The sequence below is a fragment of the Copadichromis virginalis genome, linkage group LG4, assembly GCF_057382275.1.
Source record: "Copadichromis virginalis isolate Kocher_CV1m ecotype Utaka linkage group LG4, C_Virginalis_male_GT1.1, whole genome shotgun sequence".
Classification (NCBI taxonomy): Eukaryota; Metazoa; Chordata; class Actinopteri; order Cichliformes; family Cichlidae; genus Copadichromis; species Copadichromis virginalis.
The window spans coordinates 25,309,769-25,336,460 of record NC_140621.1 but is presented as its reverse complement, the minus strand read 5'-3'; the positions used below and the strand labels follow the sequence as shown (position 1 = coordinate 25,336,460).

The following is a 26,692-nucleotide window of genomic DNA, read 5'->3' as shown; positions in this document are numbered from 1 at the left end:
ATGGAGTTTCTAGTGTCTGAACATGCACTGTTACACACATGAATCGTGAGCAAAAAAAAAAAAAAAAAACACGAAGCAGAGCTTAAAGTTTAATAAAGGTACCTTGACACTACCCCACAGTCGTCACCCCCCCTCCCCCCCAAACACACACACACACACACACACACACACACACACACACACACACACACACACACACACACACACACACACACACACACACACAGATGTGCGCACGCAAACAAACATTTCACTGATTGAGGAATGAACTGCACTATTTTCCAGACTCTTCATTGAGCTCCTTGCATGTATTAGTCAGGCAGATCTACAGCTTGGCTCCTGAGCCTGGCCTCTCTACCTGGATAGTTAAAGAGGCAGCTGCTGGTTCATCAACAAGCCAGAACAGCTCGCCCTTAGTTGGGACAACTCGTGCTGCTGGAAACGGTGAAGCTTCTCCATCCTCCAACACTTCCTGCAAATAAAAAGAGAGAAATTAATGTGCTACAATAGCACAAACACAAAACTATAAAGCATGAGGTTATTACAGTTTAGCGTTTTCTAATTAGTTTTTTTTTCCATTTTGACTTTGTTTTTAAATTAAGTTTCAGTTAATTTTCAGATTTTTTCTATTTCTGTTCATTTTTTATTCTTTGAAAATATTTTAGTTTAGTTTTTATTAGTTTAAAGTTAACTTTTTAAATTATTATTTTATGGATTGTATATTGTTGGGTGTTTGTCAACAAAAACACACAACTGTTTGAAAACATCCAGAGTCTCAATAAACATGATAATCAGAGCCTCGTCAACAAGTTGTAATTACATTTTTACTAAACAAATACTAAAAACTTGCCTCTATATTTTTATTTAATTTGTTAGTTTTAAAGTTTGCAAAAGTTGTTTCAGATGTTTTGAAAAATCTAGTTTTCACATCTAGTTTTAGATTACTGTATAAAAATATAATAAATGAATAAATGCAATGATTTCGGCTCAAAGTCACATCTCTGGCTTATTTAGTCCCATCAGTGTTTCTTCTGGCCCCAGTCCTCCTTTCAACTATAAATATTGAGTCACATGGCCTAACCAAATTACCCTTGTTTCTTGGTGCGTCTCATTTTTGTCTCATCACTGTCAAAGTTTATTTATTGCGTTATGGAAATAGTAGGGTGTTAAGATTCAGAATTTGAGATGTGTATGTTCAGCAGACGCCCCTAAGTGTTACCTTCAAAACGGGTGCTTTGCTTCCTCCTGTTGATATAAAAGCCACACAACGTGCAGAGTTCACCGCTGGGAAAGTCATAGTTACACGCTGTGGCGGTGGTTTGGGAGAGTCGCTGATAGGAGCCACAATCTTCTTGGTTTCCTGAATATGGGGTGCACCCAAAGGCAATAACTAATCATTGCACCAAAAGTGACAATATGAGAACCAAAAGCGTATAATTTTAAACTAGCAAATATGAAGGCTCAGTTTCTCAGACATGGATTAAGCTAAAAAGCTTTTTTTTTCTCCACTGGAGCTGAACACGAAGCTTAATACATGTCTGGGAAACTGGATAATGTAACATGAGACAGATCTTTTTCAGACTTCTAACAAGGATAACTATGAAGACCATAAAATCCAAACTGTGCTGTCATAAAACCCAGTGATTATCCATGCATTGTCGAGAGAGTGACTGGAAAACTGCAGGGAGAAGACATTGTTTTCTTAGAGTAGCTAATTAGGAAACCACATCCAAAAGCAAACTCAGGCATTCTTCCACAAATGCTGTGCCAGAGTTCAGTCAAATGTGCTTGATATGCCTTTTATACAAAATAACGGAGAGATAATATTTAGAAGAACGCCCAAAATGCATTTTAAGAGCACGAAACATTGTTTTTAGGATCACGATGACATATTGTGTTACAAAATAAAACACATGTTTTGAATTAACTATAAATGATTCCTTTCTTAAAAAAGCTGTAATTTTGTATCTGCACTCATTCTTTTTCATAATAATTCAAGATAGATCTATTGTAGAAGACAATTGTTCATTAGAATAAGAGCCCTCACCTCCAGAAGAGGGTGGTCTGGGAAAAGAGAACAGGTGTGTCCATCAGGCCCCATTCCCAACAGCAATAGGTCAAACACAGGGAAGTCATCATCTGGGAAGACCTGTGTGTTTTAACAGCGAAAATAATGATGTAAACATTCTGCAGACACTAAAATCTAAAAGCCTGTGATTGCTGTGTACCTCTTTCAGTTTACGCGTGTAATCCTCAGCGCACTCGTTCACTGGCAGAGAACAGTCGATCGTCAAGATCCCACTTTCGGGGATGTTGATCTTGGAAAATAACTGACTCTGCAACAAGATGAAAAGGTCTGCAGTTCATCCAACTGTAACAGAGCAACATACATTTATGTTAACACAAACACCAATTCAAAGAAACCTTGTACAGCCCGTAGGTGCTCTCTGGATCGTCAAAGGAAACCAGGCGCTCGTCGCAGAAACCGACCAACCACTTGCTGCAGTCCAGCTCTGACAGGGCAAGCAGCTCTTTGCTAAGCATGGACACAAGGCTTCCTCCAGAGAGTCCCAGAGTGAACCTGCCATGAGAGCCGATGGCCTTCTCAGCCCGTGAAGTCACCAGCTGGGCCAGGACTGGACCGAGCTCTGCTGATGAGGGGAAGACCAGGACTCTCCTTCCAGCCATGACTACACTCTGTGAGAAGGACTGACAAAGTAAGAAAGAAGAAAAGTGAACAACATATAAGGAAGTCAGTTACCAAACAGTTTTGCAAGCCATCATGCTATCTCTGTAAATGTGATTTACTCAGTCGTTTAATTTAATTTATTTTTAATTTTACACTGTTGTGAAGCTGTTATTTTTGCACTACTTTGAGCAAACTTAATTGGCTTGTCTTGTGATTAGACCACTCAAAAAAAGAAAAGAAAAAGAAAGCCATTAACGCAAGAGCAACAAAGCATCGCATCTTAAACCAACCAGCCTCGCAGGGCAACCTTTACCTCTACAAGTTCCCTCATAGTGACATTCATTTACCTTGTAGTTGGAATCTCTGAGGCAGATTATCGTGAAGATTTTCAGTTGGCAAATGTAATTCACCACACTGCTTCCTGAAGCGAGTTTTCACCCACCAATCACATTCCGATTGATAACGTGCTGCATTCTGGTTAGCGTAGTCCTGAACAACAACCACGACGTCAAAGGCGTTAAAAAGTAAACGTAGGTTGCAATGAGCAAATCGCCCCGGAAGCTGTGGTAACTTTTACAAATCAACAATCATCCCTGATGTCAAAACAGGACTCTTTGTCAACATTAGCGCTAATTTTAAAGTTTTGTTTGTAATTGCGATGTTTCCTCCCAGCCGACAGATGGAAACACTGAACCCACTTCAGCCCCACTCGAGTTTTGGAGCGACACTCACACGCACCTCGAAGGCATGCACATGCAGCTTTTCTCCTGCATTACATTTCAACAACATTTTTGCTGTGGCCATTAAGACCCCCGTGACAGCGTCAGGTCGTTCGCGTGATACTACTGGACCGTGACAGGAAAGCCAAAACAAAACAAACAGAAATCATGTCGACAGTCTTCTCTTTCCAGACGCAGCTCGTCTCCATCATGGATGCGTTATCCAAAACAGCTGTAATGGAAATAAGCAAACTGGTCGAAATCGAGTCAAAGATGCTCAAGATCGAGATAACTCGCGGGCGCAACGAAATTGCCTCGCTTACAGAGAAACTACAGCTGATGGAGAAGCTGCTTTATATGGCACAGGGGGGCAGGCAGGATGCGACAGAAGTGAGCTTAGTTGGAAGGGACGGTTTAGAAAACGGAGTACTGGAGACTGAAAGGACAAGACTTGAAATTAAAAGGTAGGTATGTTGCTTTGTGTGTATATTATGGAACGTAGCTGTTTGCTGTGTTCTTCTTGCTTGGTGTGTTTAATCTCAGTGTTTTTCATCCTAGTGAAATCCCGTGGGAAAGTTTTTCTTCTGAGACTGGCAGTTTGCATCAAGGTGAAGAGTATGCTGCAACAGAAGTAAGTCTGCAATAACCAGCCATTTATTTCTTGTTATCATAGCTGATTACTCTGTGGCTGATATTTATAATCAATGCCCTCTCCCCCCCCCCCCCCTGTCTTATCAGCTTCCAAACCAACCCAAAGAGCACCCAGAACTGGTAGTGGTGAAAGAGGAGCCATGTGAGGTGGACAATGGAAACACTCAACAAGACAGGACAGCTGAAAACAGTGACTATAAATTTGCTTATTATGTCGGATTGCACAGCTGTATGTGAAATTCACGAGGACTTTCAGTAACCATGCTGGATTTGACTTTTCTGCTCATCATAGTTGTACAAAATTGTCATAACCTTCTATCATCAAGGTCATTTCTACAAAAAGAAAATCTGAATTTTAACTTGTACGTCTACTTTCAACAGGAAGAGAAACAGTCACAGACGCCCAGAAGGCTCCAAATGTGATGCAGCGTCCCAAACACATTGCAGACCACCAGCAGCCACTGTTTACTGATAGCTTTGTGCCTCTAAGCTCCCTGCCATCTTTCAGTGAAACAGTGAGGAGGGAAACGCACTGGAACCCACAGCTTACACCTGCCGACACAACCCTAGAAGTTGGGAAAAGCTTGGCTCAAAATATAACCTCCCAAAGCTTAAGTGTGCTCAGAAATATGAAGCTTCATAACTTGAGGAACTCAACCACTAAGAGGTTTGGCTGCTTGCAGTGTGGCAAGAGCTTCAGATGCTTTAGTCAGCTTGAAATACACCAGAGAAGCCATACTGGGGAGAAGCCGTTCAGATGCACACTATGCGGAAAGCGATACGCACAAAAAGGACACCTGTATACACATCAGCGTACGCACACTGGGGAGAAGCCGTATCGTTGTCCTGTTTGTGGAAAGGGCTTTATTCAGAAATGCACACTCGATATGCATCAGCGTACACACACTGGAGAAAAACCCTTTGTTTGTATCAAATGTGGCAAAGGCTTTACAAAGAACTGCAATCTGAAAAAACACCTTGCAGTACACCTTGATCCTACTTCAAATGTATATGGTAGTGACTCCAGTGCACCAATGTTTAGTGGGACATTTGTAAATGGAACCTCTTAAGACATCAATCATATGTAACATCTGTATTTTTGTTCTGGAAAATAAAGTTATATTTGTTCCAGAATTGAGTTTTTGATGCTTGCTTTTCAAATGGTTTAATATTTTGGATGCATTTACTGTGTGTGTGTGTGTGTGTGTGTGTGTGGTTTAAAAAAAAATTACTCTAAGTTACACAGTTGCATATTTACATTTTTAAGTCAGGGAAACACAAGTAAAGCATTTGACAGCATTTTCCTTGGGCTGGCATTACTTGAGATGGTTCAGACCCACAACAGAAATTTGTGACTTGTCCATACCCATCTGAGATTGTGGGCTTAATGTTATGTTTATATTAGTTAATTAAATTAGCTATACAGATATATGCTGTGTGTACGCTATATAATAACTATATGCGGTGAAGAAATGGTTAGCAATGTTGACTCAGAGTAAGAAGGTTAGTGGATCTTCATCTAAGTCCTTCTTGCTGTTAGGAAACATTGCTATCCAGTGGACCACTATGCCATCTATATCGCCCATTCACAAAACAATCATAATTAAACAGAAAATATTCTTAATCTTAAAAAAATCTGAATTAAGGATTTTAAAGTGCTTCATTGTTACCACTAGAGGGAAGTGATTCTAATAGAGTGATTTAAAAAGCCATATCAATGAAACTATTATCATGCCAGTTTCTACTATTAACTAACAATCACAAAATGAATGAATGAATGTTCTTCATAGTGACACTCATTTTGCTAAAAGTCACACCGATACTTATCATGCTGGCAACAAAGTTGTGTTGCAGATTTTAACAGTGACCGAGAGAGGGCGCTCAACATTACTGTGTATATTCTAAATAAGTACAGACGCTGTGAGAATAAAATAAAAAGATACATTTATTTGTTATACTTTGCTCGTTGTATGTGAATTCACAGTGGTTCCTTGCCATCGCAGGGCTGTGAATTGCACGGACAGTGTGGTGGAGAGGTTGGCAATAAGGTGTGATTTTAAAGAGATGTCTTTATTTCCACATATATTGTTATAATAGGGAGATAAAACATCTGTGCAGGCAGAAAACATATTCTAATGCTGCGTTGAATTTTCCACTGTGTTGTCTTCAGCAGCTTGGGGGTGGGGGCGAAGAAAGCGTGTTCCCACAATTCCTTGCGGCACAGCTGTACATTTTACATTTGATTAAAGGAGCTGCGTTCCTACGCTGAGAATCGTTTCAATATTTCCAAATACTGAGCCTCGCTGACGAAATGATGTGCGACACCACAAACCGCAGTTTTAGGACGCAGCTGGCCGTTATTCTGGATAAGCTAACAAAGGCGGCTCTGGTTGAAATAGGCAACCTGGCTGATGAGTGCTCCTCCGTCCTTCACACCGAGATATCCTTGCACAAGACGGAGAACGAGGCGCTGAAGAAGAGGTGCTACTCTTTGGAGGTCCAGCTGAGAGCAGCGAGGGGGGCACAGACGTACCCCGAACACGTCAACAACAGCGTCAGTCGCCGGGATCGGCACCCTGCAGGTAAGAAATCGGTGCAGACTGGTACATACCAGGGGGCTTCCACATCCTGCATGATATTTATAGTATGGGGCTAGAATTACAGTGGACCGAATAGCTTTATTGCATATAATCTCTTCTGAGATTCTACTCTGCACTGCATACTGGTGATCATCATTCTCTAGCAAGTCCCAATGTTGCATGTTTCTCTTCTTCCAGAACAGCACCAACCTGCTCCAGCCATTGATGGAGTTTTTGGGAAGGACTGGTGCATGGACCTGTGGAGAGAAGAGAAGCTGCCCTCTCAAAGAAGAGAACCAGTGGAGACTGCCGCTACAACCAGCATGGGAGCTGCGGTTGGTGAATTAGTTGGAGTCTGGGTTTAAGTTTTGTATTTGTAACAAGCAGCAAACTAGCTGAATGATTGCTGTGTTCATAGCTACTTGTCATTTCTTGTTGGTAGGCAATCAATATGATGGAAAGAGAACCTGATCTGATTTTTGTCAAGGAGGAGATGTTTGATGATTATCCCATTGGACAGCAGAGGAGGCTCACAGACAACAGAAAAAGTAAGTGCATATTAAAAAGACACCAAACACAAGTCATAATCCCGTCCTGTGTGTGTACTGGTTTACAGTGGCTCTCTTTTTAACAGTTGTTGGGATGTTTGAAGAGGACAGCATGCTTCAAAGATCTGTTGATGATCTCCAACTTCACTCGGGGGAATTGAACAACTTCTCTATGACGACTGACAGTGAAATACAGCAACGCGCACAGCCGACAATTATGGACAAATTAATAGACGATGCGGCGATGGGCGCTCTGATTAACAACACAAATCCTCCTTCAGTTGCCACAGAATACTCAGACTATACGAACAGTATTCACATGAACGCAACCAAAGAACTCAACCTTCAGGAAAAACCGGTGAAGCCAACCAAACAGTTTGAGTGTTTATTTTGTGGAAAAATATTCAACTATTTAAGCAGCCTGAAAGTCCACATTAGGCGACACTCGGGCGAGAAGCCCTTCAGCTGCCCAGTGTGCGGAAAGAGGTTTGCACAGAAGACGTACCTGAAACTGCACCAACGTGTGCACTCGGGTGAAAAGCCGTACAGCTGTCCAGACTGTGGAAAAAGTTTTTCTCAGAAAAGCTCTTTGAATATACATATCCGGACACACACGGGTGTAAAGCCTTATAGCTGTGTGGATTGTGGGAAATGTTATGCGTACAAGTATGGTTTAAATCACCACCAGTGTTTTAATTTGTCGGTCAAACCAGAAGCTTTTGACAGAAGTGCTCTCAGTATCACCCACAGTTGCTCATCATCTGCCAACATGTCCATATAACCCTCAACGTGGTTTAAAAACATTATGAAGATTTGAAATACTTGTTCTATTACAAAACCAACTTTAATGCCCATGTGGTTATCATTACTGCTCATTCTTTGGCACGCTTTTAGCTTTGTTACAAATGCAAATTCAGCAACAGCCAACAACAGTATGGAAAATGTGTCCTTTTTTAAATGAGCCATTAGACTGATGGGATTCAGTTTGACAGGTTGGAGTCCCCAAGACATTTCACATCACGCTTAACAAGGAAATGATCAAAAATGAGAGAGAACTTCTGATCCATGATGAAAAAACAAAAACAAAAAAAGCTTTGCTGGCTTCTCATCCATGCACGTGTAACATGTTTAAATACCTCATGTTTCAGACCACAAAAGGCTTGCCCAAGCTGGTGGCAAAATAATTACTTTAGGCAGGTTCTCCATGATTTGCACATGTGTAGCATAAACCTTCAAACTACCTCTTCACATCAAAATAGAAGTAGATTAAATCAGTTTGTGTCATGTTTTATATTCCACATATGCCTAGACTTATGTTTAGGCAACATACATTGTTTCTTTGAAAAAAATGTTATTGATATTTAAAAAAAAAAATGCTTGTGTTTGTCATATAATATTTGAATGAATTCCAAAAAGTTTCAAGATTAAGTAGTGTTACTGTTTGAAATAAATATTTATATTGTGTTGAACTGTCTTAATGTCCAAACGGAGATTTACAACAAATGTTCCTGTAATAATTGCCCTGAACAGTCTACGCTGACCCAGCTCAGTGAATTATATTTACCAAAGAAAAATCTGTTCCTGAAACTCCTCCCCTTTGTACTCACATGCACGTTCATCGTTATAAACCTTGTAACTAAAACTGACAAATTTGTGAGTTTTGAACAAAAAAAGCAATTTTAAAAAGTAGAAAATGTAAGAAATTATATCATAATGTAAACATTTGCATTTTATTTGTAAAGTCAAAACACCAAACTACTAAAATATTTTTCTTCCATACAAGAGTTTTTAAGCACAACACTACAGACTACAATTTATTACAGACGTAACATTAACTATCCTTTTGCTAAAGTTTTAAAACTGTAGAAGAGGCGTCAAAGTTGATAAGTTACTTCAGTTTGTTACTGACTGACTGCTGCTATCATGTTCTTCACGTGTCTCCTAGGTATGGGCCTCTCGCCTACAACCTCTCGATTTCTATGTGCCATTAAATGATGGTTGAGGTTCACCTTCTGCGTGAAGGTTTTCCCACATTTAACACAGCGGAACGGTCTCTCGCCCGTATGGATGCGCAGATGACACTTCAGATTGCCTTTCTGGGTGAACCCTTTCCCACATAAGCTGCACCTGTGGGGTTTCTCACCTGTGTGGACAACGTAGTGAATCCTCAGAGCTGATGGGTTGGCAAAGCTCTTCCCGCACAACTCGCACGACTTACTGATTCTGTGAGATGGCACTGGAGGCAGGCAGCTGTGTGAGTTTAACTTGTTCCTGTGTGGGAAGTGTTGCTTACAGATGCTGCAAAAGTTTGACTTGTGTGACTTCATGTGGTGTGTTAGAGTGCCCTTGTGAAAGAATGTCCTGTTACATATTTGACAAGTAAATCTCTCTCTGTTTTGATTTCTGGAAGTTTCTGTGTTACGCACATTAAAGTCATCGTGAGACTCTTTATCCACAGCAGAGTCTTTTTCTGTACTGTCTACTGGCATTGTTTGCTGCTCCTCATGGCTGGGCCCAACTTCAGTAGTGTTCACTGCTGGCTCCTGCTGACTTTCCTGAACAAACTGAACATCATCATCATCGTTGTCATCCTCTTCGATTGGAATGATATGAGTGCTGAAAGCTTCTTCTGTATCATTGATGGATACCACCTGCACAGATGGTTCTTCAATACCACCCACCGATACAACCTGTTCCCCATCTTGATCAAAAGACAGACTGCAAGTGCTGCCATCGAACGTGTAACCAACAGAAAGTTGCTCTGATTCCTCAGCCACGCTGTCTTCATGTTCTGCTGCACAAAAGCAAAAATTCAAACACTGAAAAAGCTACTAAAGCTGCTACATCTGCAGGGTATATTCCCCTGGCTAAGTTCTTCTTCCCTCACTTACCTTCTGTGCTGAGCGTTTCTTGCTGGCAGCGACTGACAGCATCCCCCTCGTAGTCTTCCTCTTTGATCTCAGTCACAGTTATTTGGTCAGATAGTGCTGTCACAGACTACAAAACAGAAAACATCCGATCCTAAATTGTAGTTTAATACAGCAATATGTTTGTAACAGTAACGCTTTGTCAGTTGTAACTAATGATGAAATGATCAGCAGCAAATTTTGATATAAAACCAAAACAAAAAGATGCTGTGGAAGATGTGCACGTGTTTAGATTTTTTAATATCATAAATACGCCATATTATTCCAAATGAATTGTTTAGCATTACTTTGTTTACATTTTATTATTAAACACATTTAAAATAAGGTCTGCTTTTCAATGTGCATAAGCAGAATGTGTGTACCCTGGTAATCAGTATTCTATATTAAACCATTTATATATGTTGCCTGTCTGGAAACTCTGTTATAAATTGCTCATAGGCATAAAGACAGCAAATACGTCATACCCGAGTCTAACTTGTTCTCACCTTATCAGGGGACTGTGGTGAGTCTGTGTATCTCTGCAGACTGTACGGGTCTCTGTCTTTCCATAGATTCATGCACCAATCTTTCCCAAAGATTCCCTCTATGGTGGGAGGCCCAGGCACTAAAGAAAGGTCAAACAATAAAAGTATGAAATAAACACACAACGAAATACAAAAGTGATGGCGATCACGAAATCAGATTTGCTTTTGCGAATAAATTCAGCTACCAGCAGCATCCTCGTCTCTGAAGCACATAGTTTGCACACCCACACTGCGATAACTTTTGCACAAACTAGGGGCGTCGCTTCTCACTATAGTCAGCTTGCACTCCAGGCTGTTTACTTTCTCTGCCAGGGCTGAATTTGCAAACAGGAGCCGAGACAGCTCCTGCCGCAGCTCAGCCGAGTCTTCGTCCACAAGTTTGCAGACCTGGCTCAAAGCAGACCTGGCCATCGTCTCCATGATGGACGAGAGCTGCGAGTGAAAAGAGCGGCGGCTCGCCATGGCTGCTGATTGTGGCTACGACACAAACAGCTCAGAGAAAGTATGCTTAAAATCCAACGTGCGATGTCGTTAGCTAGCAAAGAAAACGAAAACGCTCATTGGCTGAACACGTAACTAATCAAGCTAATCTGAGGTAACGATACACACAAAGCGGGACCCAAATAAATGTTGCAACTGTGACGTATTTCCGGTGGATGTAACCGGTCAGCTGCGTTGTATTAGAAAGCTTCCTGGTTTAGCAAATGAAAGCAGAAGCAGCTGACTGTCTCTTCATCAAATTAATTAAATGCAATACGTTTCCTCGCATATCGACGCAGATTTGAGCAGACCGCATCCGGGACCAACGCAGCTGCGAAAATGAACACGGAGAAAGACTTTTCGCCGTTGACGCCCAACATCGTCAGGGCTCTGAATGATAAACTGTACGAAAAGAGGAAAGTCGCAGCTCTAGAGATCGAGAAGCTGGTGCGGGAGTTTGTGGCTCAGAACAACGCCACTCAAATCAGACATGTGATCCAGATTTTAGCCTCGGAGTTTGCCCTCTCTCAACACCCGCACAGCCGGAAAGGGGGTCTCATTGGACTGGCAGCTTGCTCCATCGCCCTCGGAAAAGAGTCGGGTCTGTATCTGAAGGAGCTCATTGAGCCTGTACTCACGTGTTTCAATGACTCAGACAGCCGCTTGCGCTACTACGCCTGTGAGGCCCTCTATAACATAGTCAAAGTGGCTAGGGGAGCTGTGCTGCCCCACTTCAACCTGCTTTTTGATGGTCTCAGCAAACTTGCAGCAGATCCTGACCCAAATGTAAAAAGCGGATCTGAACTCCTTGATAGACTACTGAAAGACATTGTCACCGAAAGCAACAGTTTTGACTTAGTGGCATTTGTTCCACTGTTGAGAGAGAGAATCTACTCCAACAATCAGTATGCCAGGCAGTTTATAATTTCTTGGATTCATGTTCTGGAGTCTGTGCCAGACATCCACCTGTTAGACTATCTCCCTGAGATCTTGGATGGGCTCTTCCAGATCATGGGGGACAATAGCAAAGAGATTAGAAAGACCTGCGAGGTGGTGCTTGGAGAGTTTCTAAAGGAGATTAAGAAGATTCCCTCTACTGTGAAGTTTGCTGAGATGGCCAACATATTGGTTATCCACTGCCAGGCTGCAGATGAGACCAAATTAACAAATGATCTGATCCAGCTGACAGCTATGACATGGATGAGGGAGTTCATCCAGCTTGCGGGCAGAGTGATGCTTCCGTACTCTTCTGGCATCCTGACTGCAGTGCTGCCTTGCCTGTCCTATGATGACAGAAAGAAGAATACTAAAGAAGCTGCTAGTGCTTGTAATTACAGTCTAATGAAACTGGTCACTCCTGAGGATGATGAGGAAGAGGAGGAGGAAAGGCGTGAAAGCACAGGGTCACCATCTAAGGAAAATGACAAGCCCAAAACAGAGACAGACAGCAATGATATGCTGAATGCATCCCAGGAGTCTGTTAGTTTCAGCAATATCAGTTTCTTCACTCCAGCAAGTGCTGATAGGCCTCAGGTAACTCTGGACCTGGATGGCATTGTTCAGGTGTTGGACCGCCACCTTCATGACTCCTCCACTGGCATGATGACCCGCATAGCTGTGCTTAAATGGCTTTATCACCTCTACATCAAGACACCACGCAAAATGTTCCGCCACACAGACAGTCTCTTTCCCATGCTCCTGAAAACTCTGTCCGATGAGTCCGATGAGGTCATACTGAAAGATCTGGAGGTCTTAGCTGAGATAGCATCATCCCCTGCTGGCCAAACAGACCAAAATTTGTCCTGTGACAACGCTGACAATAAAGTGGTGCTCAAGGTACCAGAGAGTGTGAAGCCTGCACAGCAGTCCAGCACAGGATCCAAGGGGGTGGACTCATCCCCCTCCACTCCCAGTATGAACTCTTATTTTTACAAGTTCATGATCAACCTGCTCAAGCGTTTCAGTCTGGAGAGAAAGCTTTTGGAGAACAGAGGAGCTTTCATCATCAGACAGTTGTGTCTGTTGCTTCATGCAGAGAACATCTTCCACTCCATGGCTGACATCCTGTTGAAGGAGGAGGACCTTAAATTTGCATCCACCATGGTTCAGACACTCAACACTATCCTGCTCACCTCAGCTGAGCTCTTTGAGTTGCGCAACCAGCTGAAAGACCTGCGCACTCAGGAGAGCTGTGCTTTGTTTTGCTGCCTGTATCGTTCCTGGTGCCACAACCCTGTGGCGACTGTCTCACTTTGTTTCCTCACGCAGAACTACAAGCATGCCTATGATTTGATCCAAAAGTTTGGAAATCTCGAGGTTACAGTTGACTTCCTGATGGAGGTCGACAAGCTTGTACAGCTTATAGAAAGCCCCATTTTTACATACTTGCGTCTGCAGCTCCTCGATGTGGAGAACAACCCATACCTGATAAAGGCACTGTACGGTCTGCTGATGCTGCTGCCTCAGAGCCAGGCCTTTCAACTGCTCTCCCACCGCTTGAGTTGTGTTCCCAATCCAGAGCTCATGAGGACTGTAGATGAATCCAAGTATATGGACTCTAAACAGCACGTGGCTTCCAGACGTGCCTCTCACGCTCAGGTGGATTACAGTGAGCTGCTCCAGCATTTTGAACGTGTCCAGAGCAAACACCTTGAGGTACGACACCAGCGCTCTGGGCGTTCCTCTGATCACCATGACAGGAAGCTGATGTGAAGTTATTACACCATAGTAGGATGAGATTAAAAAAACAAATATCAAGGAGTGAAATAATAATATGGTTGTAAGATGAGAACTGTTACTGAAGCCAAATAGTATAACAATAGTAAGTCAAATTGTAAGTGTTTGCTAATGAAATACTAGGTAAAAAAAAAATCAAATAATCAGAATATGTATTTAATACAGCACACTACAAGGCAAATTAATAGTTAATTTCTTCTGTGTAAATTTAGTATGGAAAATGTACATAGTTGCTCATAACTCATCTAATATTGGTCATATTAGGCAATATCTTGAGTTCCCATTATACCCTGTCAGTTTGTTTTTCTTTTTAAAGGTAAATTAAACATTCACTATGTTTCGTGTTAAACTGACAATCATTTACTTTAATCATTTATTCTAGAGTTAAATGGTGCACAAGTAATTCACCATGTAATTCAATTTCCACGTGAGCCACTGTATTTCTGTGGTATACTTTGTTTAGTAGTACTACTAGAGTTTATGTTCAGTTTGGCCTTAACCTCACTTCAGCCAGAAAAGAAATCTTTTTAAGATTGACTGCGCTAAAGTAAGACTTCAAACTTGAAGGAGCTGATGAATGGTCTATGCTGTTGTTTTGTTTCACAACAACTTACTTACACACTTTGAGCATTTAATTCTTTTGCTTTTTTTTTTTTGTACAGTGTCTGTTCTGCTTACTCATCAATGCTCTTTTGTCTTTCCACATTTGTCATTCCAATGTGAAAATGATTAAAGTGGACCATGTGATTCGAAACATTTCAGTGTTGTTTTTAAAATGTCTTAAAATAACAAATAATTACTATTTTGTTAATAGTCAGACATTTTCTTTTAGAAAGTTAAGCCAACTTTTGCACCATATTTTCAGTATTTAAATTATGTTTGAAGAGAAGGCGTTCTCAGTTTTGGTCACATTGGGACACTGACTGGGAGTTATTCTGTCATAATAGGCTGTTAATAGTAAAAAAAACAACAACAACAACAACAAAAATCCCCTCTCACCCCTGCTGGCGGTCAGTCCTTCAAGATCATGTCCTCTACCAGAGGCCTGGGAGCTTGAGGGTCTCTTAGCTGTTCCTAGGACTGCTCTCTTCTTAACAGAGATCTTAGATGTTGTTCCTGGAATCTGTCATATAAAACAGAAAATCCTTCTTTTTTGTTTTGTGTCAAAGAATTTATGTGAATTTATAAACAGTCTAGTGTTAACATTACATTACATATATTACATACTTGTTACTATCATTATAAGTATTATTATTGCTATTACTATTACAATTATTATTTTAGTCTTGGTTAATTGCTTTCCTCACTGTTTTTCTATTCTGTTTTAGGCCTGTAAGTGTATTGTTAATACCAAACCTTTTCTAGGATCTTACTTACATAAGGAATTCCTTAATTATTCCCAATGTTAATTAATTCTTCTACCAGAAAATGTATTTTAGTGCTGATCTTTGTACTTGAAAGAGGGAGTGACAGGATACACCCTGGACAGGTTACCAATCTATTGCAGGGGCACCTAAAAACAGTTTTCACTTAATCAATTATAATCATCGTGGCTCATACTTTGTCTTTTTTCATCACATACATACAAGAGGAATATTTTCACTTGTGTTCTTTAAATTTTACATTAGCCTAGCTTGAAACCTTCCTTTCATATGTGTTCATTTGTGGTGAAACTAAAGGCTCTCTCCCACTCTATTTGGCTACAAGGGGATACTTATTTGTATGTAATACATGCACAGTGATACAGATCTTTTTGGTACTGAGTTAAATTTCCAAATGGTGGATGATTGCTGCTGCAATGTATGTGGAAAAGCCTTCTTGACTAAAAGTGTCCTCTCTATTTTAAAGACTCTCGACTTCACACATCCATAGTGGCAAGCACATGGTGACAGATTTTTCCCACTCTATGTAGCTGATCAGGAGTGAACTGTAATACCTTCAAACCTCATCATGTGACTGAACACATAAATCCACAGAGCAAAGCAGCAATAATGTGTTTTCCTAATTATTTTGACCTCATCCATTTAGAAACCATTTACAAGTGAGTATCACTGTAAACAGCTGAAACATGATTACAGAGCAAACTCTTACATGACTGTAGTGTTTATATATATGCAGTATGTGTGTGTTTAAGTTTGTTGGCTCTTGTGTTGCTATTAGTGTCTGAACTGCTACCCTGGCTCTGGCATGAGCACAAATCAAATTTTCACTTTGGCATCTCAACAAGAAGGCAGGCGGCTAAAAATAAAATTAACCCACTTTATTTAATGTTCATGACCAAATTAATCTCAAAGTTCACACGGTTTGCTTAGATGTGTTAGGAAGCTTTTTAGGCAAAGGTGGACATAAAAAAGAAGCAACATCTTTTTCACTCCATCACTAATATAATAATTGGACTACAAATTCCTCAGAAATCCCTGTGCCCTTTTCCCATCAACACACTCAACCTAATTTGGGGTGGGTTGATTGTTCTAATAAGAAACAGGCCAGCTTGCTTTTATAGATGTTTAAAATGGACAAATCCACCGCCATGACCACCATGTGACTGTTTGCACACCTTTTTTGAAATATAAGGACTACCATAAGGGATATGGAAAAATGATGTGTCACTTCCTAAAAGCCTCATGTCCAAAGCTAAACTTAACAGAGAAAAAATGTTCCAGTGTTGATGACTTCTTTCTATTTATACTCCCACCCTGAGTCTTATTTTGGACCTTGTTTCTTAGTCACCTCTTTTATTACACACAGACTTCAGAAACTTCTCAAATAACTAGAGGCGATAATAACATAAGTGTAATGAGAAGATCACCGAGGGTGCAGCTACTCTATCATCACTATTCTCCCTTCTGTCATCCCTAGGATTATATTATTTGTGCACATCTGAATAGATAAAATCTCTTTGATAAAGCGATGTTTTTTTTCTCAGAGGTGGTGTTTATTTGAGAAAGCACAATCTGCATGCACAACACAACACAGCATGCCTGTGTGAGCTGAGATATTAACACTTATTTCTGAGGCTAAGAAGTAGCCGTCCAGCACATGGGAGTGGCTTTGGATCCTGTCATATCATCAAAGCTCTGTGTAGAAGAATGGCCACCAGACGTGCTCATACTGAGGATGACCTTTCCTGCCCAGTGTGTGGACATATTCTAAGTCAGCCTGTGGTGCTCACTTGCAGACACAAATTCTGTAAAGCCTGTCTGAAAGACAGCTGGGACACACAAGACAGTGGGGATTCACATTCACACTACTGTCCTCTTTGCTGGCGCCGTTCCTCTATGGATCAAATAGTCGTGAGCACTGTGCTCGAGAAGGCCTGTGAATCCTTCAAGAAGGACAGAAGCAAGAATGACCCAGAGGCTTGCAAAGAGCATGGAGAAAAGCTCACACTCTTCTGTGTGGAAGACTTAGAGCCAATTTGTGGTCTATGTGGGAAAGCAGCTGCACACTCTGGGCACCGGCTTTATGCCATCGGGGAAGGTGCCCATGACTGCAAGGTAAGCATGTTAAGGTCACAGGGATACTCAGACCATTTACTTTTTGCAAACATAAGTTGCACGGTTTAATTAGATTTCCTTATCTTAAACATAAATAAATTTGCACAAAACAATCTCTATCTGCAAATGACGCAATGGATAATGAAAAAAATGTTTGTTGATGTATCAGCCACAGTGTTTGCAAGGTAAATGACAAGTCAATGACTACAACCTAAGATTAACAATAAGGTTAAGCCTGTGTAATTAAGGATATGAAAATATTTCAGAAGTCAGCCTCAAAGACTGTTTATCACTTTATAAACAGGTGATGCATCATGTTGTACCTCAACTGTATTTTAATTGAAATCTTGTCAAAAAAAAGAAGTTTTTTCATTACTTTTGACTTTACTCTTCTGAACTTCTTTTGTATTTCTCATAGTCTGATATGCTGATACAATATGTGTGAAGCTTTTTTTCTGACAGTGTTCATTAACATTCTAATAATAGATTTATATATTTGGTTTACTGTTGCTATTGCTGTGCGAAAAGAACTGAAACTTGACTCCCACACGGTTTCTCTGACGCCACATTAACTCTACTCATGCCTTCTTCTGCCTGGTCTCAAGACCAGTAAACATTTAATATTTATCTGGAAAATAAAACTATAGGAGCCTATATTATACTCCTGTTTGGATGCTTGATATTGTTTGTGTCACCAGATAAAAAGATATTTGTCTCTTAAAGCCAATGCTGATGTAATGTGCAGCTTTGCACTGACATGGAATGCTGCCATGAAGGGTATGCAGCAGCTGAAAGCCCCGCTTTGTGCTGGCAGATTGGCCACCTGCCAGAGTGACCTTGTTTTAAAGAGTTGATGGCCTGTCTTTTTTTTTTTTTTTTTTTTAAAGGAGGAACTAAAGAGTGCACTCTTACCATTGAAAGAGAAATTACAGCTGTACAAGAAGACAAAAATGGTCTGTGAGGAAATGGCAGAACATGCCAAGGTACTGTCGGTTCCATCAGTTCCAAATGTTGCTTTGGACTTCAAAAAGAGCCAAGGTGCGGAAGCAATGATTACTCATCAATCATGTGTCTTTCCAGAACCAAGCTGAACAGACTGAAACACAGATCAAACAGGAATTTGAAACCCTTCACCGTTTCCTTAAAGAGCAGGAGGCTGCCAGACTTTCTGATTTAAAGGCTGAGGAGGATCAGAAGAACTTAATGATTAACCAGACGATTGAAGAGATCAATGGTGAAATGGCATCTCTTTCCAACACCATCAAATTAGTTGAACAGGAGATGTCAACTCAAGATATCCCATTTCTTAAGGTAGACCAGATCAATTAGAACAGCAAGCTGACTGTAATGTTTTTATATATTTGAAAGTATCATTTGATTAATGATCCTCTTTATTTTTACTTTCAGAAATACAAGGAAACAATAAGGAGGTAAGTGCTACCACATCCACTTCAGCTTATTAACAATATTCACAAATTAACTGCTCGAGTATCTTTTCAGAACCTGGCAAAGTTCTCCCGATCCACAAATGGTATCTAGTGCTCTGATTGATGTGGCCAAGCACTTGGGCTCTCTGAAATATAAAGTGTGGGAGAAGATGAAGAGGATAGTCAAATACAGTGAGTTTCAGAAACAGAATTTGTTTACCAGTTTTACTGTCATGCTTTTATGCCAATCACAGCACCAACTTCTTACTTATTTCCCCAAGCTCCTGTGATTCTGGATCCGAACACAGCAGCTAGCTGCTTCATCATCTCCGAGGATCTCGCAGTTGTGCAGAACTCTACCCAGATTTTCAAGCTCCCAGACAACCCAGAACGTTTTGACGTCAGTGCTGAGATGCTGGCCGCTGAGGGCTATTCCTCTGGACGCCATAGTTGGGATGTAGAGGTGAATGACAACACCTACTGGGTGGTCGGGGTAGCCAGTGAGTCAATCAACAGGAAGGGTAAACACATTCTAACACCAGCAGAGGGATTCTGGACTATAAGGTTTCGCAATGGAGAGCATAAAGCCTGCACAGCACCGTGGGAGCCGCTCAACATGACCAAGAAGCCGGATGTGATAAGAGTGGTTTTAGACATGGACAGAGGCAAGGTGACCTTTTACGACCCTAGACAGAGAACACCCCTCTACACCTTCACAGATGTTGTCACGCCTAGAGCCTTTCCTTACTTTTGCACTGCTTGCAAAGAGCATCCACTGAAAATTCTACCCTCACGGATATCCTTATCAACAGAACAGTAAATCAACTTGAAGACATTATGAAATTGTTCTGTAAACTCTGAGGCCCTTCATAATGATCCAGGTTACAGTAGGATATTAAAGTAACCTTTAATTGCTTTAAACAGACACAGTTTAAAATCTTTCATTTGAGTTAAAAAATTTCCAACAGATCCATGATTGTGAATATCTTCCCAAGCTTTACAACTACATCTTACAACAGTAATGAGATTTTTTACACAATAACAGTTACTATATGTGACCTAGTATCGTATGATGAAAATATCACTTCTGTGATTTCGACACACAGTTAAGCTCATATTAAAAAATAAAGTCATTAAATACAGATCTTAGTTTCTTAGTTTCATAAAAGGCACATAAAACAGCAATGCTGGCATATTTGTAAACAAGTGTCCTCAGAAGTTCAGATTTGACAAGTGGGATTAGTTTCCCATTGCAATAAACATGTCAAAGATAAAAATGTCAAGGGTGGGTGTTCAAGCTAGTAGCCACATACACTGCATGTTGAACTCTGGTCTCTTAGCCTCATTCATACACACAGCAATAACACAAAACTATTGTTTAAACCTATACAGAATTAATCTTGCAGCACAGTTTATAAACAGGTACATACCATGTAACAAAGTTTAACCTGACTACCCTTTTTTCCTACTCACATTAATGTAAGATTTCTACTCCACTCTATGTGCGGTGATGCTCAGATTTTAAAAATGGACAAAGATGCTATTAAAGGGAATAAATGCCCACACATCATGTTCTGGTGTGTTACTATACAGTGTTAAAACATCATCTGTTACAGTACTCTCTCCATGTCGGAAGCCCGCTCAGTCTCTTCCCTGCAACTGTGGTACATCAAGGCTGAGTGATGCACACACTCCTATATCTGTATATTACTCATTCTCTGAAAAGTAGCTGTTTAAGTAAGGGTCCCTGACTGCCCTGCTAAAGCCTCCAGATCATAAAGACATTCTTCCCTCGACTATAGCGTTGTATAGCTCCTCATTCATGGCCTCGTAACGTGCACCTCTGGTGTTTAAAAAGTAGATCTTGTCATTCGTGAGTCGTGGGTCGAATCCCTCCCTCTGCAGCCTGGTTTTCTGGATTTTAAATGTACCTATACAGAAATATTGATACACACAGATTATAATTTGTTTTCATATGTAGTCATCAGTGGTAGCATAAAACTAAAGGAGCATTTTACCAGTGGTGTCTACATGTGGGGAGATTCTCAGGAACACAGGGCGAGCATACGGAGGAAGAACTCGTTGGATATCCTGCAAGAAATTGCTGCAGTCAAAACTCCCCGTGGCATCTGCAATGGCAGCCATGCCTGCCTTACCTTCCACACCTGGAGTTAAGCATAGAAATAAATAGTTGTAGTATTGAGTTCTTTTAAAATCACTAAACAATAAAGGGGAACTACATAGTCCCAATGCAATGCTAAAGGCAGTTAAGTACATGAACCATTACCTGCCACTGCCACACCATACACTGCAACATCAGTTTGACCCAGAAGATTGCTTAGTATACCCTCAACCTCAGTGGTGGAGACGTTTTCCCCTCGCCAGCGGAAGGTGTCCCCACTGCGATCCCGGAAGTACATGTAGCCCAGCTCATCCATCACTAACACGTCACCTGGGGTGGAGGTAAAGCAAAGTACCTGTGCGGTTTTTACAGCTATTAATCACTGACATGAGTTATTTAAACTTCCAAGTTTTGTTTGAATAACAATTACCTTGAACACTTGAAAAACACAAGTTTAATGTAGCAAATTTTAAAAATGTGATGTGCAAGCTATGCAAGCATAAACAATGACAGGCAGAAAAATGGGTGAAGCTCCCACTACATCGATAATCAGCTGTAGCAAGGTGGATGTCACAGTAAAAGTTTATATATAAACTCTGAAAACAAAACTTTGTGCGAGACATCATTATCAACTTGATCATATGGTAATTTGCTGATTTTGCCAGGTAACAGGGAGAAATGACTCCAGGTGATCTGAATGATCTGAATGAACTTAATCTATTTCCTGCCAAGCCGACTGAACTGCAGTAGACTTCATGAATGTTTGTTTAGAAAAGATGAGGGACAATAATTTCTTTATAGGTGCATCAAACAAAAATTATTCCCAACCTGATAAATAAGCAGAATCATTTTTCTTGAAGACATTGTGAGCGATCTTCTTCTTTGTAGCATCCTGGTTAGCATAGCCATCAAAACGCCTTAATGGGTCTTGTTGGTTGATGCGGCCTACCAGAAGGCCTGGTTCCCCTGCAAGGCATGGAGGACTATAATTTAGCACTCTAAGAAGACCAGCATAGGTCAAAGACTCCCAAAACCCTTCAAGTTGTAACTGCTGTATAGATGTTCAGTACCAGGGCGGCAAGGCACACAGAACCCACGGCTGTCCCGAACAAGTTCCATAGTGTCTTCATCAACCCTCACCAGACGGATGGGGTACACATTGGGAAGAATACGGCTGTTGAATCCACAGGCTCCCACCTGGCAGGATAGAATTAGCTAAACTCTGATCCAATTAACATTGTAATAGTGAGGACATGCATGTCAAGTTACATGGTAGTTGCTGACCTTGCCATCCATGTTAGCAATGCTGCAGTTGCACTCGGTGGCCCCATAGAACTCGCCAATCTGCGCCACCCCAAAACGCTCCATGAAGGCTTCCCAAACACTGGGGCGCAATCCATTTCCCACAGCAAGCCGTACTTTGTGTTGCTTCTCAGCTGGCCGCACGGGCTGAGACAAGAGGTAGCGGCAGATTTCCCCAATATACTGCACCACCTACAAGCCGAGGGAAGAAAAAAAAAAATCTTATTGTTCAAAACATCATGGTTTATGAATAACTTCAAAAAAACTATTATAAATGCCATACTAATGAAATCAATAGGTGCTTACAGTGCAGTTGTACTTAATACAATCTTCCCAGAAGCGGCTGGCAGAGAATTTTTTCTTCACTACAACAGTGAGGCCGTGGATCAGACACTGGCCAACTCCAATAATGTTTCCTGGAAAGAGAAGAAAACTTGATCAAACCTTGAAGGTGAAACTGTAGTCATTAAAAATCTGTAGACTAGCACCACATACCTGCTGAGTGATAGAGAGGCAGGCAGTCATAGACAATGTCATCAGAGCGCATGCGAAAGGCAAAATACCCAAAAGCAGCAATTCTGTAATAGCTGTCAAAGAAAACAGAGATTCCCAGATAAACATTAAATGTATTAACTTTGAAGAAAGGTGATTTTTTTTTTCTTTTGGTAGTGATTCTTCAAGAAAACATACCGACTGTGAACCACAATGGCAGCCTTGGGCAATCCTGTGGTCCCCGAGGTGTAAATATAAAATAGGCGGTCTGCAAAACAATAGAATATAGCATAAAAATGCACCCTGCAAATTTACATAGTGTTTTATTTACTGCTGGGATGGCATTTTGGAAACCAATGCATTAAAGAACTGAAAATGCAGACATCGTTTCTACTTTGCTTAATATTTCCCTTTGCAATTTCATCTGAACTGTTATGTAAGGTATATCTGAAGCTCACACCTTTAATACTGGCTTATATGTTAATTCATCTAAGACAGATTTACCACTGGGCTAGGAAATGGTTTATTAATATCCAGACTGGACAGTGCAAGCAAGTCACTCTTATCTGCTCCAGACAGCTGTCTAAGAAAAATAAATGCAACTGTCATAAAATGACTCGCATTATTAGCCAAGTATTTTCCTTATCAGGCTTGAGATATATAATTACTGGAAAGTAATTTTAGTTTTGAAATAGCAGTGTGAGAAAAATGAATTACTATGGCGCATACACTTTGGGAATTCAGAATCAACCAAGAACCAAAGGTTAACAGCTACACACACTGTAAGGAAATTGTTTAAGAAGGCATTTGAAATGGAGTCACTCATTAACATACAGATTAAGTGTCAGAGTGAGAGCTGAGTTTAGTGAGATACTCACCATTCATTCCTTTAGGGGGAACACAAGGCAAAGGGGAATGTTTAGGTGCAGCAGCTAAAATAGGGTCCAGAGGTTGAGCAGCAAGACAGGCTAACTGTTCTGCACTGAGGTCTCCTGTACAAAATCGTACCATGGACTGGCTCATGGTGGAACTGATGTCCAACATAGCTGGCATTCAGGAAGAAACATAGTTAGATATAAAAAGGGGATATAAGTCAACTCAGTTCAGACTCTCTAGATTGTATGTGTGTGATCATAAAGTTGTCCAACACCATTAGATGATTTTAATTCAGCTAGTGCTCTTCACGGTCATAACCTTGGGTAAATAATTCACCACAATCTGCTATTATTAGATCACTTCTGAACACTTATGTTTTGATCACTTGGTCTTCTGGGATTCTCATTCGCCCTTTAACTTGAATTCCATTTTGGTAAAGGGGAAAGTTGCAGGGAATCTAATCACATACTTGTGTATGTACAGCCAAAAATTCCTGGCATTTGCCAGTTTGACACAGTTGCTGATGTTTTCTCTCTGTGCAAGTTTGAGATTCATGGGATCCATGCCACTTGTAAATGATCAGAATAGGACCTCCACTAAGTGATTTAAAAATAGCACTGGAAACTAACTAAAGAGCTCAAGGTCGCACAATTGAAGGAGAGATCAGCCAAATTCATATCAGGTATTGTCTCTGGCTTTTAGAAGTTGTATTTAAACTGCGTTAACTAGCTTCACCAAGAATTTCACTGGCAGCATGGATGCCAACGACAGGTCCAACTCGTCTTACATTTCATAGGCCCTGTCATTATTATTGTTTGTTTTACAGCAGGCTGAGGGTCGCAGATGTGGATACTGCCAATATTGTTGTGACGGTGCTGGACTCCCTTGTTGTCAGAGAGGCGGATGTTGTCCAAGATAAGGACAATTCTGGACAATACCCTCCACCCACTCCATGAGTGCCCAGTCACAGGAGCACGTTCAGTGAGAGACTGAGATTACCTAAATGCACCACTGAACCACACAGGAAATCATTCCTGCCTGAGGCTCTCTCTCGGTACAATTTCTCCATCTAATGCACAGTACACAGTGCAATAGTTAAAGCCTTAATATTTGCATATGCTCTACAGTGACAATAACAAAATAAAGTTTTACAGTTTAAAGTTTAGAGTACAGTGTCACTCATATATTTAATCTCTGTAATATTCTGGATATTTATAATTGAGCTATTTCTTATACTTTGTAACTTTGAACTAATCTAAAATATTACAGTCTGTTACTGTTCTTATTGTCTTGGAGCAACTGTAACTACATCATTTCCTTAGGGATTAATAACATATTCTAAAACAGATTGAGTGTGAACAACGACACCACCTAAGATGACCATCTACTATACCGTTACAGATATCAAGCAAGGAATCTGTAGCTGAGACTAGCTGTATTGTGGGTGCAAACATAACACCTGTCCCTTGCTGACAGTATAATACTGCATCACAGATTTATACAAACAGCTCCATTTATACAAAATTAAAACAAATACTCATTTTATGATCAGCTCTCTCTACATCATCTCTACATTCTTACCATCCGCCAGCTCAGCTCCGAACACAATCGCCCGTGACTCTGATACCCCGATACAGTGCAGAAGAGGATCACAGCGGAGACTAAAGTTGATGAGTGCAGCTTCCACTCCAACTTTGGCCAAACCCAGCCAAAGTGCCACCTGTAATGGCCTACTTTCCATGAAAAGGGCCACAACATCTCCGGAGACCCATCCTTGACCTCTCGCCCAATGGGCGACTCCATTTGATATCTCATCCAGCTGGGTGAAGGTCCACATTTCTCCTGTGGCCTCATAGATGAGAGCTGGTTTATTTGGGTGGAGTTTCACTGTCTGGGCGAAAATGGAAGGAATATTGCTTCCATGGTGCATGTAGCGCCATAAGGCCAGCTTCACTCTCATGAGCACATACAAGCCACTGGGGAGTGTGACAAGAAAAATCAGGTCTAAGCACAAAGATGTATACAGATATACACGCAAATGAGTCACAACTTGATGTAGATGTCGTTAACTTACTTGAGGTCTCTCTTGGCCGTGCGTGCTGCAATGTAGAAGTATTTCCAGCTGCTTGTACCTAGATATACCCCAAGACCTGCTGCCAGACTCCAGGGCCAGGACACCCCGAAGAGACGACACAGTCCCATGGACCCCAGAGAGGCTGAAACACTCGCTACATTGTGCATTCTTGTCACAGTATAAAAGGAGAAAGACGAAGCGTTTAGCAGAAAGAAGTGGCTTGAGCTAAAGCCTACATGAGTTCCACTCTGGAGGCTTAAAGTACTACAGTTGCAGGTCAGTACACACGAGAAACTTTTGCAGGTTGTAACTAACGCATTACTCCACTGAACGGAGATTACGTTTTTAAAGAGAATTCAGCTCAAATTTAAGCATCGTGTGTGAACAAGCGGCATTTAAAGAACCACTGTTTACTCACAAACTTTAAACGCATAACTTACCTACAGGTCAATTAGACAGAAGCACTGTCACCTTTCACCCGATAACCTCGCAGGTCGGCCCGCCTTATTATTTAGAAAACTAGCGGTATTTCAAATCGTCCTTCCGTTTGTTGGGAGCGTCGAGAAAGTCCCCAATGAAGCGTTTTCAGGAAAATCCGTATTATTTTTTTTCCAAGTCTTAGCACACTTTTACTTCTTACAGCGCAGTTGTGCTCAAGTATTTATTAGTTTATTCAAAGTACATCTATAAATATGTCAAACATACGTTAGCGAGTCCAGTCACGTGTCCTCTACGAGCCTGCGATTATAATTTGTGCCCAAGTGGCACAAATGTGAATGAGAACAGTTAAACTCCAGCTGAATGTGCCTATTTTCTGTACTCCATATTGAACAGAGTCGCTGCCACAGAAGCACCACCCACCACGGGCGTTAACCTTCTCCTGCAGGTCCGCTATTTGTTAAACTCACTGCTTGTCAAGCTTTTCTCAATTTTGATTGGTCAAAACTAATACCGCCCCATTGGCCAATCTGCAAGTAGCTGCTATTGATGACAGAACCGGTACAGACTACTAAATGTTGTGAAATGTAGTTCAAGTCCGCCTCCATCTC

General features: G+C 41.0%; 7 protein-coding genes across 9 annotated transcripts; 4 read left to right on the top strand and 3 right to left on the bottom strand.

The window, feature by feature from the left end:
* Positions 1 to 159: 159 nt before the first annotated feature.
* Positions 160 to 3,113, bottom strand: pgls (6-phosphogluconolactonase). Its single transcript, XM_085454463.1, has 6 exons — positions 3,037 to 3,113; positions 2,425 to 2,709; positions 2,229 to 2,336; positions 2,048 to 2,149; positions 1,220 to 1,360; positions 160 to 472 (listed from the first exon to the last, which is right to left on the bottom strand). The coding sequence occupies exons 2-6, from the start codon at positions 2,686 to 2,688 to the stop codon at positions 326 to 328; spliced, it is 762 nt and encodes a 253-aa protein (XP_085310589.1). The 5' UTR covers positions 2,689 to 2,709; positions 3,037 to 3,113; the 3' UTR covers positions 160 to 325.
* A 77-nt stretch (positions 3,114 to 3,190) lies between these two features.
* Positions 3,191 to 5,187, top strand: LOC146711575 (uncharacterized). The gene is made up of 4 exons (XM_085454462.1): positions 3,191 to 3,872; positions 3,967 to 4,039; positions 4,147 to 4,249; positions 4,441 to 5,187. The coding sequence occupies exons 1-4, from the start codon at positions 3,577 to 3,579 to the stop codon at positions 5,127 to 5,129; spliced, it is 1,161 nt and encodes a 386-aa protein (XP_085310588.1). The 5' UTR covers positions 3,191 to 3,576; the 3' UTR covers positions 5,130 to 5,187.
* A 1,048-nt stretch (positions 5,188 to 6,235) lies between these two features.
* Positions 6,236 to 8,838, top strand: LOC146711574 (uncharacterized). Its single transcript, XM_085454461.1, has 4 exons — positions 6,236 to 6,641; positions 6,837 to 6,973; positions 7,081 to 7,186; positions 7,273 to 8,838. The coding sequence occupies exons 1-4, from the start codon at positions 6,371 to 6,373 to the stop codon at positions 7,965 to 7,967; spliced, it is 1,209 nt and encodes a 402-aa protein (XP_085310587.1). The 5' UTR covers positions 6,236 to 6,370; the 3' UTR covers positions 7,968 to 8,838.
* Positions 8,839 to 8,897: 59 nt separating this feature from the next.
* Positions 8,898 to 11,118, bottom strand: LOC146711573 (uncharacterized). 2 transcript variants are annotated; one of them, XM_085454458.1, is made up of 4 exons: positions 10,823 to 11,118; positions 10,599 to 10,717; positions 10,078 to 10,183; positions 8,898 to 9,980 (listed from the first exon to the last, which is right to left on the bottom strand). In XM_085454458.1, exons 1-4 carry the CDS (start codon positions 11,097 to 11,099, stop codon positions 9,088 to 9,090), a joined length of 1,395 nt encoding a protein of 464 aa, XP_085310584.1. In that variant the 5' UTR covers positions 11,100 to 11,118; the 3' UTR covers positions 8,898 to 9,087. The 2 variants fall into 2 exon arrangements, with proteins under 2 accessions (XP_085310584.1, XP_085310586.1); XM_085454460.1 differs by having other exon boundaries at positions 8,898 to 9,977.
* A 338-nt stretch (positions 11,119 to 11,456) lies between these two features.
* On the top strand, positions 11,457 to 14,601 carry vac14 (vac14 homolog (S. cerevisiae)). Its single transcript, XM_085454457.1, has one exon. It carries the CDS (start codon positions 11,457 to 11,459, stop codon positions 13,827 to 13,829), a length of 2,373 nt encoding a protein of 790 aa, XP_085310583.1. The 3' UTR covers positions 13,830 to 14,601.
* A 2,037-nt stretch (positions 14,602 to 16,638) lies between these two features.
* Positions 16,639 to 19,719, top strand: trim35-13 (tripartite motif containing 35-13). Its single transcript, XM_085454455.1, has 6 exons — positions 16,639 to 17,350; positions 18,238 to 18,333; positions 18,431 to 18,661; positions 18,758 to 18,780; positions 18,851 to 18,969; positions 19,059 to 19,719. The coding sequence occupies exons 1-6, from the start codon at positions 16,943 to 16,945 to the stop codon at positions 19,595 to 19,597; spliced, it is 1,416 nt and encodes a 471-aa protein (XP_085310581.1). The 5' UTR covers positions 16,639 to 16,942; the 3' UTR covers positions 19,598 to 19,719.
* Positions 19,666 to 26,664, bottom strand: slc27a1a (solute carrier family 27 member 1a). 2 transcript variants are annotated; one of them, XM_085454453.1, is made up of 13 exons: positions 26,084 to 26,664; positions 25,644 to 25,811; positions 25,151 to 25,545; positions 23,572 to 23,739; positions 22,892 to 22,961; positions 22,697 to 22,788; positions 22,508 to 22,617; positions 22,184 to 22,393; positions 21,970 to 22,096; positions 21,728 to 21,865; positions 21,065 to 21,229; positions 20,796 to 20,942; positions 19,666 to 20,708 (listed from the first exon to the last, which is right to left on the bottom strand). In XM_085454453.1, exons 2-13 carry the CDS (start codon positions 25,808 to 25,810, stop codon positions 20,551 to 20,553), a joined length of 1,947 nt encoding a protein of 648 aa, XP_085310579.1. In that variant the 5' UTR covers position 25,811; positions 26,084 to 26,664; the 3' UTR covers positions 19,666 to 20,550. The 2 variants fall into 2 exon arrangements, with proteins under 2 accessions (XP_085310579.1, XP_085310580.1); XM_085454454.1 differs by lacking the exon at positions 26,084 to 26,664 and having other exon boundaries at positions 25,644 to 26,021.
* Positions 26,665 to 26,692: the final 28 nt, after the last annotated feature.

Excerpts from the sequence above, each read along its gene's own strand:
- pgls (XM_085454463.1), bottom strand. The coding sequence starts at position 2,688 with ATGGCTGGAAGGAGAGTCCTGGTCTTCCCCTCATCAGCAGAGCTCGGT. Across the intron at positions 2,150-2,228 it reads ACACGCGTAAACTGAAAGAG|GTCTTCCCAGATGATGACTT; the intron begins GTACACAGCAAT and ends TAAAACACACAG. Across the intron at positions 1,361-2,047 it reads CAGACCACCCTCTTCTGGAG|GAAACCAAGAAGATTGTGGC; the intron begins GTGAGGGCTCTT and ends CCCCATATTCAG.
- trim35-13 (XM_085454455.1), top strand. The coding sequence starts at position 16,943 with ATGGCCACCAGACGTGCTCATACTGAGGATGACCTTTCCTGCCCAGTG. Across the intron at positions 18,781-18,850 it reads TACAAGGAAACAATAAGGAG|AACCTGGCAAAGTTCTCCCG; the intron begins GTAAGTGCTACC and ends GTATCTTTTCAG. Across the intron at positions 18,970-19,058 it reads GAAGAGGATAGTCAAATACA|CTCCTGTGATTCTGGATCCG; the intron begins GTGAGTTTCAGA and ends TATTTCCCCAAG.
- vac14 (XM_085454457.1), top strand. The coding sequence starts at position 11,457 with ATGAACACGGAGAAAGACTTTTCGCCGTTGACGCCCAACATCGTCAGG.
- LOC146711575 (XM_085454462.1), top strand. The coding sequence starts at position 3,577 with ATGTCGACAGTCTTCTCTTTCCAGACGCAGCTCGTCTCCATCATGGAT. Across the intron at positions 3,873-3,966 it reads ACAAGACTTGAAATTAAAAG|TGAAATCCCGTGGGAAAGTT; the intron begins GTAGGTATGTTG and ends TTTTCATCCTAG. Across the intron at positions 4,250-4,440 it reads AGACAGGACAGCTGAAAACA|GAAGAGAAACAGTCACAGAC; the intron begins GTGACTATAAAT and ends TACTTTCAACAG.
- LOC146711573 (XM_085454458.1), bottom strand. The coding sequence starts at position 11,099 with ATGGCGAGCCGCCGCTCTTTTCACTCGCAGCTCTCGTCCATCATGGAG. Across the intron at positions 10,184-10,598 it reads CACCACAGTCCCCTGATAAG|TCTGTGACAGCACTATCTGA; the intron begins GTGAGAACAAGT and ends TCTGTTTTGTAG. Across the intron at positions 9,981-10,077 it reads AGAAACGCTCAGCACAGAAG|CAGAACATGAAGACAGCGTG; the intron begins GTAAGTGAGGGA and ends GCTTTTGTGCAG.
- LOC146711574 (XM_085454461.1), top strand. The coding sequence starts at position 6,371 with ATGATGTGCGACACCACAAACCGCAGTTTTAGGACGCAGCTGGCCGTT. Across the intron at positions 6,642-6,836 it reads CCGGGATCGGCACCCTGCAG|AACAGCACCAACCTGCTCCA; the intron begins GTAAGAAATCGG and ends CTCTTCTTCCAG. Across the intron at positions 7,187-7,272 it reads GCTCACAGACAACAGAAAAA|TTGTTGGGATGTTTGAAGAG; the intron begins GTAAGTGCATAT and ends TCTTTTTAACAG.
- slc27a1a (XM_085454453.1), bottom strand. The coding sequence starts at position 25,810 with ATGCACAATGTAGCGAGTGTTTCAGCCTCTCTGGGGTCCATGGGACTG. Across the intron at positions 25,546-25,643 it reads ACGGCCAAGAGAGACCTCAA|TGGCTTGTATGTGCTCATGA; the intron begins GTAAGTTAACGA and ends CACACTCCCCAG. Across the intron at positions 20,709-20,795 it reads CCCACATGTAGACACCACTG|GTACATTTAAAATCCAGAAA; the intron begins GTAAAATGCTCC and ends ATTTCTGTATAG.